Source organism: Triturus cristatus, chromosome 4_1 (assembly GCF_964204655.1).
Source record: "Triturus cristatus chromosome 4_1, aTriCri1.1, whole genome shotgun sequence".
NCBI classification, from domain to species: domain Eukaryota; kingdom Metazoa; phylum Chordata; class Amphibia; order Caudata; family Salamandridae; genus Triturus; species Triturus cristatus.
In genome coordinates this window covers 968,271,519-968,293,817 of record NC_140585.1, presented here as the reverse complement: position 1 = coordinate 968,293,817, position 22,299 = coordinate 968,271,519, and the positions used below count along the sequence as shown (strand labels likewise).

At 45.9% G+C, this 22,299-nt stretch overlaps 1 protein-coding gene across 1 annotated transcript in view; it reads left to right on the top strand.

The window, feature by feature from the left end:
- TRHDE (thyrotropin releasing hormone degrading enzyme) overlaps positions 1 to 22,299 on the top strand; it is a 1,875,424-nt gene that overhangs the window by 1,278,673 nt on the left and 574,452 nt on the right. The window contains exons 11-12 of the mRNA XM_085653848.1: positions 18,700 to 18,833; positions 18,941 to 18,996. Coding sequence (XP_085509974.1) covers positions 18,700 to 18,833; positions 18,941 to 18,996 — 190 coding nt within the window. The remainder of the gene's footprint in view (positions 1 to 18,699; positions 18,834 to 18,940; positions 18,997 to 22,299) is intronic.

Here is a 22,299-nt window from a genome sequence, read left to right as displayed (position 1 = left end):
CCCGACTCCATAAAGAATTTTTTTTTATTGATTTTCATCTCATTATGGTCTTTCCTGATTATTCCAGGCTGGTGCAGCAGCAACGTCAGTCATTTGTGGTGGCCAAGCGCTGGCTCCGGGAGCTGAACTTATCCTATGCACTGCTGTTTCCCGCCAGGATGAAAGTGATATATATTATGCCAAGCCTCTCTTCTCTGACTCTCCAGAGGAGGTCTTTGTGTGGACAGATGAGAAACGCAATCTTAAGCTGCACTCGCCGCCCCCGCTGGATTCGGACTCTTCGCAAGGCTCACATCGGAGCAGACGGCAGGACAAAGACACTACTGCGAGGCACCAAAGATCCCACTCTAATTGGCAGGCCCAGGGTCCAGTGGCGGTGCATCCATTGGGGGCGTTGCCCCACTAAGCTGGAACAGCCCCACGCCCCAATGGATGCACCGCCACAGCAGCTTCTGTCACTGTGGTTGAATAAAAAAAATTCGCAGCCGAGCATCGTCGCAGTCTGTGCCTGGGTCGGTGTGGGGGCGGGGCTGGGCTGCTGCTGACGTCACGTGGATAGCGGTGCGCAGCAGTCCAGCAGACAGTACAGTGGTGGGCAATGCCCATGTCATGTTTTGGGCTCTATTCTGGGATCCTGGCCCGAACATGCGCAGATGTGTGTGTGTGGCACTTGAAACTTTTGACTACTACACGACGTGACTGGGACCCGAGGGTGCTTCTCCTAACGCAGGCCCCCGGGTCTCATTATGGGCAGGGACTAACCCTGCTCTTAAGCCAATCCTGGCGCTGCTGGCACAGTGGCGCTGGTAATACAGCGCCAGGATTGGCTGAGTTTATTCACCGCGGTCCTGCAGCAGTTGGAGTGAGTCATGGTGCGCCGTGCGTATGGTATGGCCAATCACACTGCGGCAATGTGAAGCCATGCAGTAGTGATTGGCCATTCCAGTCTCTACGCTGTTCGGCGCACCACGTCACCGCGCCAGTGCCTGTTGTTGCCTGCCACACGAGACGGAGACGACACGACCACGAGGTGCGAGGCGAGGACTGAGAGTCACGGTCACCATCAGAGACAGACAGAGTCAGATGACGAGCAGAGACGAGACACACACAGTCAGTGACGGAACCAGCAGCGAGTCAGTCAGTTTTTGACTCTAGTATGTATCACGACGACTATGATTGTGGAGGCTTAAGTTTTTGTATTTTTTATGTAATGTGTTGTTCGTGTAGCCCTTTCGACTGAGGCCCAGTCCCTGACCTGACCCTTTACATAAGAACCCCTCCTCACTTGCACTTACCACCAGGCCATGAGGCCAGCACTATTCACGTCACGCCTTGTTGTGCGGAGTTGCGGACAGCCCCGAGCACCTTTGCCGCTTTGCGCAGTTACTATATTGCGCAGTAACATCTTTTACACGAAGGCATTCATGTGGGAATTGTGTGCCTTCTTATTAATTGAAAAACAAGGATTGTAAATGAAATTTTTGAAAATGGCTGTCTGAACCCAGATGTTTCCTCACTTCACTCATGGTCAGCGCTGGACAGCGGTCAAATTGCATCCAAATGCCCCGCTAAATTCATATTTTTGTGTGCAGGTTTTTTCTTCCTCATATTGAAAAGTTAATGTATGGAGCGCGCGGGAGTGTGCCAAAGCTCCATGGCGCTGAAAAGGGTATTTATTTGTCAACCAGTTTTTCCTTCCTCTGGGTCGGGGGGGCTGGGAGCGACTGAGTATGTGTGTCTCAGTCTGAGACACATCAGTGCTGAAACCAATCTTGGCATTTCCGAGGGAGCCCCTATAATCACGGGTTGCAACTTGTCATGATTCTATAGTATTACAAATGGAAAGAAATTGGCAGGGGAGGTGTATGCAGTGATCTTAAAAAATATATAGATGCCACAGGCGATAAATGCATTAGCCGTATTTGAAAATCATGGAAACTCGCCCGTTAAGAAATGCATGTACTTTGCCGGAAACTTGACAGCTCTTGTGCCAAGCAGCCATAAATAAGTCAGAAGGGTCTTTTTTAGTTGGCGAATTTGCCTCCTCGTGTTTATGTTTCGTAAACGTATCACTTTTAATCAGTTTTTTTTAATTGCCACGAGGGAGTGGGTCCCTCCCCCCTTAAAATAGTCTGGTCCCGGTTCGTCTAGTGCTGGTGCCCCGAGAGGGGTATTTTATTTCTCGTGATGTGGACGTACATGCTCACTGCGGCCTCGTGGTCTGTTTGACGTATGCTGCCCACAGCTCAGCTTCCAATCAGAACATGATGTGCACAAGGCCGCGGTTCGCACACAGGCGAGGCCAAGCCACGAGCTACTGAGACGACTTTAAAAACGGCAAATATATATGAACTTTCCTTCGCTTAGCCGCGTTCAAAGAGTAATTAAAATAACAGCATCCTACATGTTATTGTTATTATTTTAAATATGAATTGCCTCTTGCGTTTGGCTATGTGTGTCACACAATGCATGTGTGATGGAAATCCTTAGTTTCTGGCATGTAAGGGGGGTGCGTTGCAGCACATTTCATGATTTCACAGTAGAGATAAAAAAGGATGTAGAAAGGAATGGTGAAGGGGGGGGGCAAAAGAAGAGACAGGGGAGAGAAAAGAGCGTATGAAGTGCAAAGGTGAGAGACTACAAGACAGAGAGGGGTGAGATGGGGTAGGACAAGGTCAATAAGATGAAGAGGAAGAGGAAGGAAGAAAGCAATTACGAGGGAGTAGAATGAGGAGCACGCGAGAGGAAGAGAGAAGAGAGGCGAAGAAAGGGAAATGTTGCTATACATGTAATGTAAATGCAGAGATGAGAGGAAGTGTGAACGAGTGGTCTATTTATTTTATTCCTTGCCCCTTTCCTTCCTCACAGTGAGGAAGGAAAGGGGCAAGGAATAAAATAAATAGAGAAGGAGGGGAGACAAGAAAATGGAAATACAATGGAACGGAGGGAATTTCTCAACAATTTAATTTCAAGCCTATGGTTCAAGTAATTGAAAAGTTTGCTGCTCTTAAAGACAGACGTGCTGAGTTTAGATACAAAAAGTAAACATATGTATGTTCAATGCTGCTAGTTTCCGACCACCTGTTTAGTTGTTTGTTAAATAAAAAACACCTGTGAGGTACCTATGTTTTATGACATGATCTCTTTATTACTGTAATAACTGCACTTTCTTCATTGCTTTATTAACCTTTCTGCTTTCTCAACTTTGCTTGAAAATGCACCATTTTTCCACTCTTTTTTCAAAATTTTCTCGGGGGGAGAACCCCCCCAAACCCCCCTTAGGTTGTTTGGGCGCGCTCGCTACGCTCGCACGCTATGCTGAAGTATGCCAAACATTTTACGCCCCACCACTTTCAAATGTCACCGTCCGCCACTGCCAGGGTCCATCGGGCACTGCCAAACTGAGGTCGCCCCGGTTGGAGGACTTATCATGTTTTTCTTCCATGGCTGGACACTGTCCAAGCTGTAGTTCCCTGATGGGTCGTATTGGATTCTGACGTGCTGGGGTCTTCTTCACCTGCTCTCAGAGGTGTCGGACGCTGTGTGCCCTGGACGTTTTGGGTAATGTTGGGTGAAGTTGGGTGGAGGGGATCCATTGGGGGAACTGCTTGGGTCATCATGTTTGGGGCCTGGGACAGGATTCCACCGCGACAGATACTCCTTGTTTTTGGAAGTATGGGGGTGGGGGAGTCAGGAGGGACATGTTGGGTTTCATGTTGTTTGCTATATGGTACGAGCCCTGCAAGCCAGCGTCAGCACAAGTCGTGCTTAGCCCGCAGAGGAGGCTACGCACTTACGGTGGCAACGCGGCAGCCGTAATACGGACCTGCGTTAAGGTAACACTAACCTTGAGGTACTGTTAGACCTCGTGTTTATGAAGACAATCATAAACCCCCTTTTTTAGAACTGGGCATTACCGGTTCTCACAATCACTAGGTCCTGAAGAACGCCCAAAGACCCCCTTCTGGGGCACTTGAAGGGCAGAAACATGTCGACCTTTTTTTGATCTGGACACTAATAAGTGCTTTGGTTACATTAATTGACCTATTGCACTGGTACTTTTTTTTTTTTAAAAGTCTCCTCACACACCGGCCAGAATAAATATCTTTTTTTGAGGGCAGTGTGAGTAAGACACTTTTAACGTCACTATATCACTTTTTTGCACAAATATCTCTGATCACTACTGAAAAATTAGTGGTTCCCTCCAGGTGGAGGAAGCATTGTACACAAGAGACCCAATGATAATGCTGACACGTATAAATAAAGCGGAGAATCAAGATAAACCGCTATACCACCTAAGATACGTGATTGAGGGTTCTCATAATACCTATTTAGGTATTGACGGTTAAATTAACGGTCACAGAACCCATTCTTCAGTTACAAGTGATCCATTCCCTTTTGATTCGTGCTATATGTTCTGCACACCACACACACGATTCCATGCTACGTCACTGCCACGCCGTCAGTCATTGCACACTTTGAAGACTAGGGATGGCTCACGCCACAAGCAAATCTCCATTGGAAGAACTTAATATTCTTGTTTGGAATGTACGGGGACTGCTGAACAAGATCAAGCGGGGAGCGGTGCTTCACTTAGCGAAGCGGTACTCGGCGGACATCCTATTATTGCAGGAGACTCATCTTATGGGCACTAAAGCCCACTGCCTCTCCCGGTATGGGTTCGCTACGGTGTATCACCCTGGTTTTGCGAGGGGTGTACGGGGCACGACGATACTCATACACCACCGAGTGCCACTTCAAATCACGCGGCAATGGCTGGACCCAGGCAGGTGCTTCACGTTCATCTCTGGCGCCAAAGCTGGTGAACAGATTATGCTTGGGAGTGTCTAAGCCCCTCCAACGTTAGGTCAGACATTCATAGATAGAATTACATAGCTTTGGGGGGACCTCCCGGGCGGTCTGACAATATCGGGTGGTGACTGGAATGACGTCATGGTTCCGCTTGACAGGTGGCGTTCAAAGCCGCCTGATGTACCTCCTCCCAGATCCAAACTGAATATACTAGCACATACACTGGGCTGGACAGACACTTGGTGGGCACTTCACCCTTTGGAGGCTGGGTTCACCTACACATCATCAGTTCACCCCACTCTCTCACATTTGGATTATTTGTTTCTCCCACATAGCAACATACATAGAGTGGCACACACATCTATCTTGCCCCGGGGTCTCTCCGATCACTCGCCGGTCCAATTCAAGCTGCGCCTGCTGACTCTTTGGGCCCCATGTCGGTGGCGCATGTCCCCTTGGCTTCTCCGGGACACCGATTATCAGGAAATGATAAATCGGGTGATCACCGATTATTTCAGTTTCAATGTCGGAATGTCCCCGTCCCAAGATACCCTCTGGGAGGCTCTCAAGCCCATGATTAGAGGCGCTGTCATAAGTTATCGCTCCGGGGTAAAAACTGTGGCGCTTGGCACAAGTGAGGGAACTAGAGGATCGCCAGGACCAGTTGCAGTCCCAATTGGTGATGGGCTCTGACTCCAGCTCCCGCCGGAATCTGCTACACGTCCAGCTACAGCTCCATCAGTTACACACTGACAACGCTAAGGAGGCATGGCTTGCAACCCAATACAGGATTTATCAATGGGGCGACAAGTCCAGTCAGATGCTCCATAGGCTCTGTCAGGCCCGTATGTCTCCGAAGCAGGTTCCCCTTCTGAGGTCCCCAGACAGATGGTGCTATGTGCACCTCCCCCGAAGCCGTGGTCCAGGCCTTTGCCAGTTTCTACGCTGCCCTGTATGAGGAGCGTGAGGTAATCACCGAGTCCGTTATTGATGACTTCTTCTCTGATATCCCTCCTCGTCGTTTATCTGATGAGTTACAGGAGGAACTTGATAAACCCATCTCCTTAGACGAACTGCGGGCGGCACTGTCCGGTACTCGCATGGGCCGTGCACTGGGTCCGAACGGGTTCCCTTGTGACTTTCTGTGGTCCCATATAGGGACCTTGGGGTCTCATCTGCTTGGGGCGCTTCAGGAAGCCTTGGAGCAGCGAACTTTTCCCCCAGATTGGCAGCACGCCGAAATTGTGGTATTTCTCAAACCAGGTCACCCTCCAGAAGATCCGGGCTCGTATCGCCCCATCTCCTTGTTGAATTTTGAGCCTAAACTCCTGGGGAAAGTTCTGGCCGACCGCCTCCATGCCTGAGTTCAGGATCTGGTCCATCCGGCTCAGTCGGGCTTCATGCCACAGCGCTCCACCAGACACAATATCAGGCGGGTCCACAATGCTGTCGCGGAGGCCCCTCACCTGGGCTGCCCTGCGGCGGTCATGTTGGGAGACATTGATAAGGCATTCGATTCGCTGAGTTGCACCTACCTTTTTAAACTTTTTGAGGCTGTTAACTTGGGACCTAGGTTCCGGGTGTATGTGAAACTCTTATATATGGATCTCACTGCCTCGTGCAGCTGGTTGCCGCTCTGCCCTCTTCCCGATTTGCAGGGCACGAGGCAGGGGTGCCCCCTATCCCCTCTTCTTTTCGCCCTTGCAATCGAGCCATTGGCTGCGTGGGTGCGCCAGGACCCGGTTCTCCAGGGGCTGGACTGGTCGCCGGGGCACTTGGACAAGATCGTGCTCTATGCCGATGATGCTCTGTTTTTTATGTCAGACCCCTGGGGTTCTGGGCCTCGTGTCCTCCAAATTCTTTGAATATTCGGGGAGACTTCTGGACTATGCACCAACCCGTCCAAATCTTTCCTGTTCCCCATCCACGGTGAGCAAAGAAGCCCGGCTTGGGCCTCGCAACTGATCATTGCAGACACGGGCCTTAAGTACTTTTGGGTTTACATAATGCGGTGTCCCAACGCCGCTTGAAATGCAACATAGCTTCGCTGCGCCCCGCGGTCGGGATGAAACGACAATCTGGTCCCAATTACCTCTATCGCTATACGGCAGGTCCACAATCTTCAAAATGGTGTCTCTTCCATGCCTGCTCTACAGGCTCCAGAATTATCCGTACCCTATCCCCTTGTCGTGGTTTCTCCAAATAAATGCACTACTGAATAGGTTCCCATGGCAAGGGGGTGTGATCCGTGTGGTGCTCGCAACATGCATTCAGTCCACGTATTGCGGTAGTATAGCGGCAGCCGACGTCCCCACGTACTATTGGGCTTCGCACCTCTTCGTGATCAACGAATGGTGGTATGGTTCCCAGACAGACCCGGCCTACGCCGTGGAGCAGCTTGCCATGGGGGGTACCCCGCTGCTTCATCTTCTATATAGTTGCTCATCCCTGGAGGTGCTTCCCTCGGCTTGCCGGATAGTTATTTAGACCTAGAGGCGAGTGGTTCGGTCCATGGGTTGGTGGGGTACGTTGACTGGGGCCACTCCTCTCTAGCAGGGAACACACCTCCGGCCTGTCATGGCATTGGTGGGGTTTCGCAGATGGGATGATATCGGGATATCCACTCTTGGAGACATTATGCAGGTGACCACTCTTAAATCCTTTCAAACAATGCAGGCAGATTTTGACCTTCACAAATCACAGTTTCATCGCTATCTGCAGCTCTGTCACGCATTGACCCCACTGATACGGCATCTTGAGTCATTACTCGAGTTTCACCCGAAGAAGGTCGTCTGTTGATGGGGTATCTGGGGGCCCACAAAATCCGGTAAATTTATCAAACTCTCACTACACACTCCAAGACAACTATTCACCGCACTCGGGCAGCGTGGGAGGCGGACCTTCCCGCCCTGACGTACGATGACTGGGCTGAGGCGTTGGCTAGCCCCAGGGGTGCTGCTGTCGCCACCAGATACAGATTAATCCAATTTAAATACCTCCATAGGATATATTACACACGTCTTCGCCTCTGGAAGATGGGGACCATTCAGTCTCCCATCTGTTTCCGTTGTGGCACAGATGAGGGGTTATTCCTTCACACGGTGTGGAGTTGCGGGACATTGCAGCCCCTCTGGTCTGGCATGCTGTCTTGCATGGCGCGCGTTCTGGCATGGGACATTCCGACGGACCCCAGACTGATGCTTTTACACAGCACGGAGGACATCGGGGGGGAACAGGTATAAAAGACACCTACTGTTTCTTGGTCTCACACTGGCTAAGAGGGACATAGCACAACACTGGAAAGATACGTCCCCGCCCTGGAAAAAGGCCATGGATAGCTGCATGTCGGCGGAGGTTGCTGTGTTCCAGGCGAGGGGTTGCCCGCAGAAGCATGGGAAGATCTGGGCTAGGTGGGCCAAATACCAGGGTATTTATTCGTCCTTAATGGTGCAGCCAGCTACCCGGGACCCTATACAACGGCTGGTGGTGAATGATTTACTATTTTAAAGTGTTGGTGCTACAAAGAGGTAGAGAGGAATCTCTGCGATATGTGCATATAATGTTTCTAAAGTATGTGTGGTGTGCGCTTGGGTGGCAGTGGGCGGGGAGTTTTCTTTGGTGTGATGTTCTGCAGACCTTAGGGGTGGGCAATTTACAGTACCTAGAGATCTTGCAGTACGTATTTCAAATGCACTTTGCTTGCTGGGCTTCACCCATCTGGTACTATGGAAAATCAATAAAATCAGTTGTTAAAAAAAAGCCAAATAAATAAAAGAGATACGTTGAAAAAACGATTTTGAGAAATGATGGGATACATATAGAAAATGTCCTGCATAAATTTAAATGAAAAGAAAAACAATTGACACTTATCTGAACACACAGGTAAGTAAAGTAAGGCTGTTGACCTCCATAAAAGGTAATTTGTTTTTGGGATCAAAATACCATACCAGAGATATTTAATAAAAACTTAAAATAAAATGTATACATTCCTAAGGTGCATGTACTTTTAATTAGTTGGATGTAGCAGAAATATATTTTAGATTGCATTTGCCACCAAGGAAGGTGATATCTATAGGTCTAATTAGAGTTTGCTCAGTATTTGGAACTTTACATCAATTAAAGGGATACTACCAACTATATTCTGAACCTGTCAACAAATTTTGGAACTTAAGAAGTACATTAATAAGATAATTCAGCTGGTTTAGAAAAAAACATATATTTATAATTTCTAGTTGCTGCCCTTAGAGCTGAAATTGAGTTACACCTAACTCAATGATGTCTATTGAGTAATATGTGAAAAATAAGATACAAGAATTTGTATGCCAGAAAAATTAAATTAATAAAACTGGGGTGGGTTTAGTTTCACCATATCAATGCCTCTCATAACCCTGGTAGATCGGTGTTAATATATTTTTATGCTAGGCTCACCTCTGCATTCAATACTGTCTAGTGTGGGTCTTCTAATAAGTCTGTGATGATCTTCTTTTTTCTCTCAGGCAGACTTGTGCCTGATCCAGAGTGATGAAATAGCCAGAGCAAAAGATAGCCTGTCAGAAAAAAACTGCAACTTCATGTGTTCAGATGAATAACATCTGTAATAACCATTGAAAAAATGCAATCAGTCAAGCAAATAGATGAAGACTATCAAAGTGGAAAAATAAACCTCGAATTGTGTTTCAGTGTGCAATAAGAAGGAAATAATGTTGCGGCGAATCAGATGCCATTCTCGACTGTGAATGACTCAAAAGATGTTCCTCCATTTTGGATTGGGACTGTAATAAAAACCTGCTGAAAGAAATAACCCAATTCTCAAAACAAAAAACAGACCGGATCAAGAATAGTTTAAAGATGACTAGACCTGATGCCTCTGGATGTCGACAAACAAGAATCCACACTAAGACCTGCTGCAAGCACAGCTCAGAAGTGCATAGCTGATCATTCTCAACTCCCACATCGCATCTGTTTAGAAATCAGTAAATGTGTCCGAGGAGCTCATTCTGGGTCTCTCACATAAAGTTATGAAGTATGAGTTCCAAAACGGTCACTACAGGGGAAACATTGCCACAAGGGAAGTCAAAGGTGACTGGTGTATATTTATAGCTCAGGTCCATACAGATGTATAGATGCGTGGATATAGATAGACAGATAGATAGATAGATATACATAGAAATAGATTCAGGGCAATTAGATGTGAAGTTAAAAGTAGTAAGTCTACATTTTCATATATATGTATGTATAAATATATTATTTATCAGTCAAAATCTTGTTTCACCAATGAATGGTTGAGCCCCACTCCGAATAAGGCAACATTTTCCATTTATTGCTTGTAAAAACATTGGCAGATATGTGTCCCAGTGTTTTTCGGTCCTCATTGACCTAGATGAAGCTTTCCTTCCATTCCTCCAGTGGGCGGTTGTACTTCTGCCATACTACAGGGATGGAAGAAAATCGTTTATGCAAAACCCAAAGGAGGGACCACCCTCTACTTAATACACTTTCAAAGCAGGATTAGGGCCAGGAGAGAAAGGAGGCCAATGGAGATACTGCCAAAAGGGGCCCTACTAGCCTAAATTACTTTTCACATATGGAATAAATCGAAGTGTGAACAGATCTAAACCAACTCTATATATTTGTTTCTTATAATTCCTAAATATTTATTTGTTTTTTCTACATTATTTTTCAACAACTTTGATTCAGTTTTTTTTTCAATACTTAACATTGTTTTTTATACATGTGCTCAATGTGACTTTACATCTATTCTTAAATCTATACATTAAAATACATCATTTTAACCCACATCTTACCCTTAAATACATCTCAAAAGGGAAAATACCCCTATGGACCTCCTTTAAGACTCTCTCATAAGACAAAGTATTCATACCTTATACCACACTTTCATTCTACAACAGTCCCCATCGACTAGCAGAGTTAGATCTCTCATCTCTTTCAGGTGTAGTGGCCCAGACTGGACATTCCAACACTCAATGTATGTTTCGGTGCTTTTGTGAATATTTCACCACCTTTTTCAGGCCAAAAATGGCTTTGGATGTACATTCAGGATTTCAGGAGCAAAAACACGTGGCGATTTTCGTATCCATTCAGGGAAAAGGAAGGCTGGATGCTTAAATCAACCACGGATCAGGGAGCAAAGATTTTCACATTCACTTATATTTATCCAATGCTCACTTGTCAAAAGGGACAAACTTCACTTTAACTGTTCACTGTAATTGGAAGAGCAAATTATTCACTTTTAGTTCATCATCTTATTGCACCACAAAGGAAACGTGTTGAGGACACATATCTCCCTATGCTTTTACAAGCAATAAATAGAAAATGTTGTCTTATTAGGGGTGTGGCTCATCCTTTCATTGGTGAAACTGGATTTTGAGTGATATTAGCGGCGTGGTGCTGCCGCATGAGGTTCGCACCACCACAAGAATAATGAGCGCTGAATCAGCATATATAAATATATAGATATGAGCGCTGAATCGTACTAATGTGAACCAGCAGCAATATATATCTTTATATGTATATATTCACTGAAAAAAACATAGGTTTCAGGCACATTATAGTTAGAAATGAGCATTTAAAATACCTTAGAAATTCACTGAAAAAACCATGGGTTTTAGGGAAAGTTATAGTTAGTTGGACATTTCACTCGTACAAAACCATAGAAATTCCCCGTTATAGTTAGTTCAGCCAACTATAACTTGCGCCCCCGCATTGCACTGCTGATGACGTCACATATTACATCACTCATGACATGGTCAGTGACATCACTGATAACATCACTGATGACATCTCAAATGACATCTGTGCCTAAAATTTCCTATGGGAAATAACATGGGGAAAATGCGTTTTGGGACCACCAGTTTTGAAAATTTCGTGAAGATTCGTCAACCTGCGCCAAAGTTATTGGGAAAAGAATGTTACGATTTTCCTGAGGTAACTAGGTCCTAACTATAACTACCTACTGGCGAACACCAGTAGGTAATATATATATATATAATTTTGGCCTGTGAATAAAGTGGAACTGAAACAAACTCACGCTGCAGTGTCATCCTTAGAATCAAGGTGTTGGTATATATTTAGTCAATGTTCTGGGCACAATATTATAACAGGAGGATAGTTACTTACTCTATTTAGTGATATACAGCCAGCCCACAATGTATGAAAGACATTGCTTTGACATTTCTGACGGATATCGTGGCCAACAAGGGCGCGTAAAAATGCTCCAGTCTTGGTCCTAGCCTACTGAAACAGGGAGAATGTCATTTAAGCAACAGGCATGGACATCATTTAGGAATCGACAGAGGTTGTAGCCTGTAAACCTGGAGCAGACTGAGGCTTGGGTCCTGGAGACTGGAGCAAACTGAGGCTTGGGTCCTGGAGACTGGAAACAGTTGCACTGAAACTGTTACAATTTGCCTGGTTATGAAATTCACCCAGCCTCTGGCTACAGGCTTCTCTGAAGCTTCCCTGCAGCTTTGGTTATTTGACATCACACTGAACATGATATGCCATTTTGACTGAAATCAGCTAGGATTTAAAGAAACCTTAAAGGTGTGGCAATGTTGTAGGAATTCTGTGGAGGGAAACACTTTATGAAAATGTTATTATAATCTTTCCTAGCCTATGCTCCAGTATAATAAATAACTGCACTAATTCTAATAATGTACTGCAGCCATTAACCCCTTCGCCGCGGCAGGAATTCCGCCGCTGCGCTGGGGGGGTTTGGGGGCAGTTGCAGGTCCGCTGTGCTCCGTCACGAGTCACGGGTGAGCTGTGCTTATGACAGAGTGGTTCCGTCACGTCTCCGCCCACTGCGCTAATCGCCCACACAGGGGAATTAGCGCCGCGTGGGCGGAGCGGCCGCCAACGGCCGAAGCATGACGGAACCACTCCGTCATGAGCACAGCGCACCCGTGGCTCATGACGGAGTGGTTCCGTCATGAGCACGGAAAGGTTTAATGTTTGCAGTTTTGTCCTGTGAACTGAATCCTGGTGCACTGGAGTGCCATTTCAATTCATTAACTGGATCTGTGAAACAGAATATGGCCAACTTGTGGAGGGTGCCTGGGGCAGACATTCAAAAGCTACAATGGAGGGATCTGTCAAAAACACCTAAGTGCCAGTTCACCTTTATGGGCGTTGGGGCTTCACCACCCTTGTTTTCTGTCCCAATGTTATAATACCAATAATCAATGTAAGCCTATTGTGCACTATTGTAGTAATACAAAATGCCCATTGGCCATACATCATTGACAGGCAGTGAATCTGTCTGATGGCTAGAACAGATGCAAAGAGACGCCTTCACCAGCCATCAGAGAGATTGTTCAGGGACAGAGAGTCCTATTCATGTACTCAGGTGTATGACACACTTGTGATTCGCCATCAGTGGCAAGCTGCCATATCACACATACAGAAAGCCCTCTGCGCTTTAGACTTAAGCCCTGCAGTACCTGGGGCTGGCCATCAATCAGGCTGTCACCTCACCTTCTTCCATCTCATCACATGGTGGTGTGGGTACCAGGAGCTTAACTGACCCTACCCTTCCCAGTGACGTGATGGAAGAGGGTGATTTGAAAAAATAAGAAGCTAGAAACTGAAGTCTGCACTGTGAATAGTGTTTGCATAGATGCCAGCTTTCAGTTTCTTGCTTTAGAGCCTGAGGCATGAAGGTGCTGTGCCTGCCCGAGTGTCCTTGCTCCAGCAGCCGACTAGCTAAAATGGACGGACACAGGTGACTGAAGCCAAGTGGAATAACATCTGTGTGTGTGTATTTGAGAGCATGTGTATGTGCAAGTGAATATTAGTGGGAATGAGTGAGTGACACTGCTAGTGAGAATAAGGTCGTAGTGAGTGAGAATAAGTGAAACTGAGAGTGAGCTGAGTAAACATGAGTGAGATAGTAAATTGAATGAGTGTTGGGGAGTGAGTGGGTGTAAATGAGCATGAGAGAGTTTGTGAGTGAGTGACTGGGAAGTGATTGAATGAGTGAGAGAAGCTGAGTGAGAATGAGTGAATTTGAGTGAGGATAAGTGATAGTGAATTAGAATGAGTATGATTCAGTGCAATAGTGAGTGCAAGTGAGTGAGTGATGATAGAGTGAGTGAGAATAAATGAATGTGAAGGAGTGCATGCAGGTGAGAATGAAAGTGAGTGAGCATGAGTGACAGTGTGTATTGCTGTCAAGTCTCCTTTTGGCCCTGGCATATAGGAAGGAACTCTTGTCATATTGGGTTCCCATGGCGAAATGTTGGGAATTGCCACTCTACACGTTTTATTGAGGTGGATTACCAACCGGAATAAAAATATTATTTGGAATATCTTACCTTTTTTAACGCACTCACTGCCCTTCACTATATCTACACCTTCACGGGCCATACACCCCCACTTCATCTTACGGCAAAGGAACAAAAGATCTCTGACAAAGAGCCCCTTCGCGGGTGCCCAATGGGTTTTGCAGCGCCGACCTAACGAGGAGCAGGTCCAGATGATGAAGCATGACACCTAGCTTGCTGGGTGTGTGAGGACCCTAGTTCCGCAAGAACAGGATCCCCATATCCCTTTTTCTCCCAGTATTACCCCTCCACCACCACCTACCTGTTGGCGGTTGGTCCACGTACCTAAGTTAACTAGACACCACCAGTAGAGGAACAGCATCCATTTTTGCTTAAAGAAATGCTGGGGCTGGCATAATAGAGGAAATTCTTGGCATGTGGGGCAATTGTGGCAAAACATTGGCTCTGGTACACTGAAGGCAATTCTTGACTTGTAGAGTACTCTGTCATATTGGAGGTAATGCTTCGCATATGACATACACAAGGCAAAATCTTAGCGCTGGTATACAGGAGGACATTATTGACATAAGGGATGTCTATCTTGGCACATCAGGGGGCAGGCAACAACAGCAATATGCTAGCCCTGATATTTTAGAGGTTATTTTTGACACATGGATCGCCCATGGTACATAGACGGCATCAACCACAAAACTCTGGCATTGACAAATTGTATGTCATTTTTTACATAAGGGAGCATCTATTTCATATGCGGGGCACCCCTCACAAAATGCTGGCCCTGGAACAATAGAGGTAATTATTGACATATGGGCGACACCCGCTGCACATTTTGTTTTAAAAAATGGGCTCAACTGCTGGGAGCATCACTCTACATTGGCTTGGCACATCAATGGCTGTAGAGACAATTTTTGTGGATTTTCCGCCCATTTTTAAAAAGAAATTCCAGCAGATTAATCTCTCCCAATCCCTTCTAGAAGCAGTCTTTGAGCATGATTGAATGCTGTTCCTGATTTCTGTGTCTGGGCGAACTTTCCACCATAGTTTTGCCTTTTAATTTGGGGCTGTGGCTGGCATTAGGAATCAGCAATTTAATGTTGGGGGCTCTAATTAGCAGAATAGCATGGCCATCTGGCAAAGAGGGCTGCCCGTGGGTATGTGATGACTGAATTTGTGACATAATAAGAGTCCTGTTAGAATACGTGTGTATTAACTAAAATGGACTTACACCTCATCTAAAAGTTTCTGTCATTTTATGAATTCTGATTAAAGTTTTTCTGTCATTGTACTTTTTTTACTTTGGTGATGTCATCCAGGTCAAAAGTCATGTGACCACACCCTGTAATGCTACCCAGGATTAGGTTATATGACGTTGTTAGATCTGGGGGTCTCTAGTTGGCAGGGTAGGTACCACTGTCCAAGTAGGGACCCTTGCTTCTAGTCAGGGAAAGGGGGATACACTGTTAAGATAACCCCTGCTCACCCTCTAGGTAGCTTGGCCTGAGCAGTCTAGGCTATCAAAGGCAATGTGTAAAGTATTTGTACCAACACTCACAGTAACACAGTGAAAACACCACAGATTCACTCCACACCAGTTTTAGAAAAATAATGTATCTTTACTAAAAACTTCACAAGACCAAATACTACAGACAAACCAACATATAATTCAAAAGGTTACTTTAAAGATAGTTCAAGAGTTTGCAGAAAGTACTCCAGGATGTCAAAATCAGTGTCCTGCACAATGCGACTCTCAATGCACAAAATGCGACACTCTCGTGCCCAACAGTACCTGTATTTGCGATAAGGTTCCCAAAAGCTATAACAAGGAAGATGGCAAAGGCGATGCGATACTCCTGAGATCCTGGGGAGGCTTTGCAGCAGCCCTGCTGCACGCAGCAGAGGTGGATGCGCCGGCTCCGATCTGTAGGGGGAGGATGCGATACCTTTGGCTTTCGTTGCGTAGGTTTCTTGGGGGGAAGCTTCACGCACAGGTTCGATGCGACACTCATCGATGAGGTGCGATGCGTGGCGCAGCGTTGCCGTCCGGCGCCGCAACTCTCGATGCGCCACGGAACGGGACTCTGCGTCGACGCACCCGCTGACTGGAGACTTTCCACGCACCGGCAGTGGTGCGGCTCGCAAACTGGTTCTGCGACAACCCTCGCAATGGCAGGAAGCTTCACGCTTCGGGACGATGCTCGACGCACTCGGCGATGCGGGGACCCTGCGTGTTGCGATGGTGCCGCGATGAAATTTTCCACGCACTCTCATTCTTGCGACACGCAATCGGATGATGCGTTGGGTACCAGTTGTTTCTTTTTCACGCTTCTGCTTCCCAGCTCCCAAAACACAGCAAAACGACCTCCTGAGGCCCCAAGACTGGGCAAGCACTCCAAGGCAGGTCAGAACTCTCTCAGCAGAGTTCCAGGGGAGCTGGTGGTGAAGTCCTTTTGTTCCTGGGACTTCTTAACAGGGAGCCAGCTCTTCTCAGGCCCTTGGAGATCAGAATCAAAAGAAAGGGACACAGCAAAGTCCTTCCCCTCTCCTTGGCAGCAAAGCAAAACAGCAAGCAGGCAGTCTTCTCCTCTTCAGTTCTTTTCAGCTTTCTCCTTGGCAGAGGTTTCTTCTTAGTTCCAAAGTGATCTAAAGTTTAGGTGTCTGGGGTCCTCTTCTTATACCCCTCCAAGTCTTTGTCTCTCTTTGTTTCAGTGGGGGGATTCCCCTGCTCAAACCGGTTCCTGGGTGTGCTCTGCTCTGGAGCACCTGGTTCCTTTCAGAGTGAGCGGCAGGGTCGTTAGACGCTCAGCAGGAGGTGGAGCCTTCTTTGTGCCAGCAGAGGCAGAGTCCTCAGCCTGGCCAGCAGGGGGTGGAGCCAGCTTTGTGCTGGCAGGAGCAGCCCTATTCAAACCCAGGGACTACTCCTCCCACCCATCTAAAGCAGATCTCCCTATTCACCCTGCTGCTGACTCATCCAGGCTCCTGGAGCCACCTGGCCCATCACATGACACCAGTCAGCCAACCAGCACACAGGCACACAGGAAGGTTAAACAGGAGAATAGCTACTTTCTAAAAAGTGCCATTCTCACACAGTGAATTTAAAAACCATCTTGCTAAAAAGATGTATAATTAAATTCTGAACACAGAGATACCAAACTTGGATTTTCTATCTTGCCCTTATGGGAAGATAGGCATGTAAACAGCCTTTCCCATTCTATCCTATGGGCAAGATAGCCTCTCAGCAGTGAAAAACGAAAATGGCTGTCATTCACTACCAGGGCATGTTACACACCTCAGTACATGCCCTACCTTTCAGATACACTGCACCCAGCCCAGGGGGGTACCTAGGGCCACCATAGGGATGCCTGACATGTACAGCAAAGGAAGGATAAGGCCTGGTCAGTGGGTGCACTGGCCAGGTCGACATGGCAGTCCTGGACTGCACATAGGCACTGCAAGCAGGCCTAAGACATCATTTTAGCGCTACTCCTGTGGGTGGCACAATCAGTGCTGCAGCCCACTAGTAGCATTTGATACACCAGCCCTGGCACACGCAGTGCACTTTACTAGGGGCTAACAGGTGAAACAAATATACCAATCATGGATAACCAATCAATATAACAATTTATACAGAGAGCATATGCACTTTAGCACTGATCAGCAGTGGTAAAGTGCCCAGAGTCCTATTGCCAACAACCACGGGTCAGAAAAAATAAAGGAGGAAGAAGCAAAAAGTTTGGGGATAACCCTGCAAAAAGGGCCGTTTCCAACAGACGTCATTTTTTATGATATCATCACAAGTCAAAGGCGCACGATGTCACTCTGCTGTCCTTGTCATTTAGGTTTATTGACGTCCACGCCGGCAGATCAGGATTGTCAAGACAACTGAGATGGTTTTAAGTTTTTTGTTTTTGTGCAAAATATTTTCTCATCTAGTGAAGAAAACTTTATTGAAGGCGCTTCACTAGCTGCCTGTAAAGAACAGAGTACTTTTACCATGCTGCTGTTTAAGAAAGAATGCCAGTTTCTAGCAATATGTGTATCATCGTGTTTGCTAACCATGACGCTTCACTTTCCAAACTTAAAATGGCGTCTTTCAGTCAATTTGTGTTTCACTCTGACAGGCCATTTGTTCTCAGTAAGGAACTATTCTGTGGAACAGGCTGTCTCAGCAGCTTGGAGACTTGAATGGGTCTTAGCCTTACCACTTTCTACCCCTACCCAAGCCAGTAAGAGGCACTTCAATAATCGGTACGGTACTGGAGCGGAAACCACAGTACTCCTAGTTCAGATCTTCTGTCCTTTATTTGAATAAACACTAACCAATTGAGCTCCTTGGCATTACCATCAGGAACTACTTTTGAGCTGGTAAAAGAAATAAATAATAAGTGGGGCGCTCATATGTAATGCTATAGAATTTGCAGACTCCTGAAACTAAGCGCCAAGAGCCAGTGGAAGTGTGAAATGTGGTTGCAGATGTGGAAAAAATTGATATGAGAAGCTGAACGTGATTTGATTATTTTTTTTGAGGATATAATTGATGTTTGTTTACAACTAAATATTCCTCGTGTGTATTTTTTAAAATTTTCAGAGATCCACAAAATTCCCTTATTGGATGAAAACAACTGGGTCTTGGGAAACATCAATCAAATTGGTTATTTTAGGGTTAACTATGATGTGAGGAACTGGAGGATGTTAATTGATCAACTAATGAGGAACCCTGAGGTAGGATCTTTGATTTGCTTTCATGGTGTGTGCTTGGATTATGAATGTTTCCCTACGGGAGTTATTCATGCCACTGTTATTTATGTTTTTCTGGCTGGTTTTCACAGGTTATCTCTGTCAGTAATCGTGCAGGATTGATCGATGATGCATTCAATTTGGCCAGGTAGGTTGATTTAAAGATAATATTTCATATGTAACTTTCAGTATACATTTATATGTATATAAGTATAAGTACTTATAGACACATGAAAAAGATTTGTTGTTTTTGGTTTCAATGCATTGGTTTGAAAGTTAAATAAGTGTGCCTTGGAGCGCAATTCGTAGCACGTATTTTCTTGTGTGGAATACAAAATACTGTCAGAAACATTTTCTCCACACTTGATCAATAATGGCCGCTGGGTTTTTCCAACTCTGAAGTGACTTGATCAATTCTGCTGCGAGTTCAATTTAACAAGTTAGAGATTAATGATCTCTTTTCTATTTTTTCCGAATGATCCGATTTTGAAATACATCCTTCCTAGTGCCATGGTTAATTTTGGATGGAAAACACGTTGAAGATTGAAAAGTGCATTTGTACTCATACAAGAAATACAATATGTTAGGAGTTGGCAGTTTTTTGTGCTAGTGTGCATGAGAAATTTTATTACTTGAAGTTTGGTATCTTAAAAGTGTAATTTTGCTGAGAGGATTTTATTGAAATTTTATATTTGATTGGCATAGAAAGACATTAACAGCATTTGGCAAGCAATCAGAAAAGGATGTGCTGGGAGGCCGCAACATTTACAAAAGGGACTACTGTGTTTGATGGCAGCGGTGCACCGAGTATACAGTTATGCCACTGTTCCTTTTATGGACATCCACTGTGTGGCCTTCTGCATATTCATTGGTCCTGTGCAGGCAGAGCCTGTCATATTGCATGTTGGAAGCCTCTGTGCCAGCTCTGTGAAAGTGCACAACCAGCATGATGGCCTTAACAGGCCAATAATTATTATTTCAGCCTGTTTTAAACCGAGCAATGAATCTTTTTCTGTGTGAGGAGAGAAAGTGTACAAAGAATTGAGCATTGCTTGCTGCTCTCCATCAAGGACCCCAAATTAGATATTTGAAAATGGACATATTTAGAGCAGCTAAATTTCGGGCAATATAAATCTCTTATTAGGTCAATTAGCCCTGCAAGTGATAGGAAAATGAGTAGGGAATTTCCATGAAGAACTTTCAAACAATCAATGGCAGAAGCCATGCCAGTAAATATAAAAGGTGGCCACGAGTGCAAGACCGGAACCGAGGCAACATGGATATGATCCCAGCTGACTACATTGCACTTATCTTTCAAGTTGTCTAAATCCAACAATCAACTTCTTCTATTAATGTCTCTGATTTAACAAAATCCCTGTTTAGTTATCAGGGTAAAGGTTGAACGTATATCAAATACAGAGCTGTCACCTGCATTCAACAAATAATATGCTGGTAAACCTTCATGATTATGCTTTGAAATTGAGATGCATCAACTACTTCCCTATGTAAAGGTACCACCAGAGAGGTGTCAAGGAGTCAGTGCACCCGCCAAGCCAAAATGAGTATCATTTTCACAATATACTTATTGGATAGAGCGATGGATGACTTGAATTGTAACTAGAGCTGGTAGATTTTAATTTAATCACGAGACCAGCAACACTCCACCATTTGGGGGTGAAGAGCACCTAATAACGTAAAACGCAGATGACGTTTTTGCTTCTCTTGACAACCCCACAGAGGCTCTCCCTAGTTTCTTTGCAGTAGTGAGATTATTTAGGACTGTATCAGGGTTCCAGATTAACGTGGCCAAAACTCAGGCGCTGAGACTCACGGTCTCCCAAGACACATGAGAATTTCTTGCTCACCTCCTCTCTATCTAATGGGCAGGGGGCTCTGTCTCATATCTGGATAACCAACTAGCTCCGACTATAGATGAGGTGGTCTCTCTCAATTACCGGAGTCTTGTCGCATGAGTGAGGTCAGATCTCCCACATTGGCAACTCTTCGAACTTTTGTGGATGGGCTGAATAGCTGCCCTCAAGATGATGGTCCTCTTCCGGACACTATATGTCTATCAGACACTACCTCTGTGGCCCCAGCCGGGACACTACAGACTCTACAGAGATTCGTCCAGAGTTTTGCCTGGGTGAGCCGCAGCTCCCGGATGAAACAAGGCTGAAGCTGACAGTCACCAACGGATGGTGGCCTGGGTGTCCCATGCATTTCACGCTATTTTCAGGCTGCACAACTCAGATACATAGTGGAGTGGACTCACCAGAATCTGTAAAGAGATGGCGGTTTATGGATAGTGCCCTTGCCAAATTGGCCCTGTGGAAGATCCACTTCTTAGATTAGCATTAGCGTCCTTTCATCCTCTACTTATCGGCAATCACAGCGCCCAAGCTGGTGGTCTGGGACGTGGTGGTGACCCTTAAGCATTTCTCAGCATTCCCCACTCCATTCACCCCGGTGGTTGAGAACCAGGATTTCACACCAGGACTGGATAGTGCTGCCTTTAGAGAGTGCCAAAGAGCTGGACATAGATCCATAGGCCACTTTTTTGATGAAGAGGGTCTCATCCCATTCAGCACTCTACAGATTGAGAATGCAATCCCAGAAGCTGAACGATTCCGTTATACGCAGATAAGACCCTGGGTGATGCATCCAACGGTGAGGGAAGCTGCACAGCAACACCTAACGAAGTTCGAGAGATGGCTCCTAGCTAAAGAATCTGATAGGCGCCTTGTCTCAGAACTATACATGAGGCTCTCACAAGAGTTACCTGTCTTAGAAAACCCTGCACAAATACGGTGGCAAAGGGAGATGGGCCGGAAGTTTTCCACAGAGGAGTGGAGCGCTATACACTACTGAGCAAGACACACAGCATCCAACTCTGCCAGTATGGAAACAGCAACAAAAATTGCCACATACTGGTATCTAACCCCAGTACGTCTCCACAGAGAGAATCCAGATAAGAGAGATAGATGTTGGAGAGGCTGCAATTCCCCTGGGACACTGCTACACATCTTGTGTGAATGCCTTAAACTAGCACCGTTTTGGGTTGAAATTTTGACAGACATCGACACACATTTTAACACCCAGCTGCCCCAGTTTCCTGCATACATTGTGTTGGGCCTTTCTAACCCACAGACTTTGCCCCTCAAATCCAGAAGAGGTCGGCACATTGCAGTAGCACTAGGGGCAGCACACCTATTCTGGCACACTGGGGTTCAGATAGGGTTACAATAATATTGAAGTGGTTGCACCATCTATGGCACCTAATGGCGATGGACAGGCTATCTCTCACACTTACACAACAAGGCAACACTTATAGCGAGATCTGGAAGCCATTCATCGCATTGTTGGCACCAGAGTTTACAGAACTAACTTTCCAGAGATATCTAAAGCTGCTAAGATTGACAACGTCAACAGAGCAACCCACCGTAGCCCA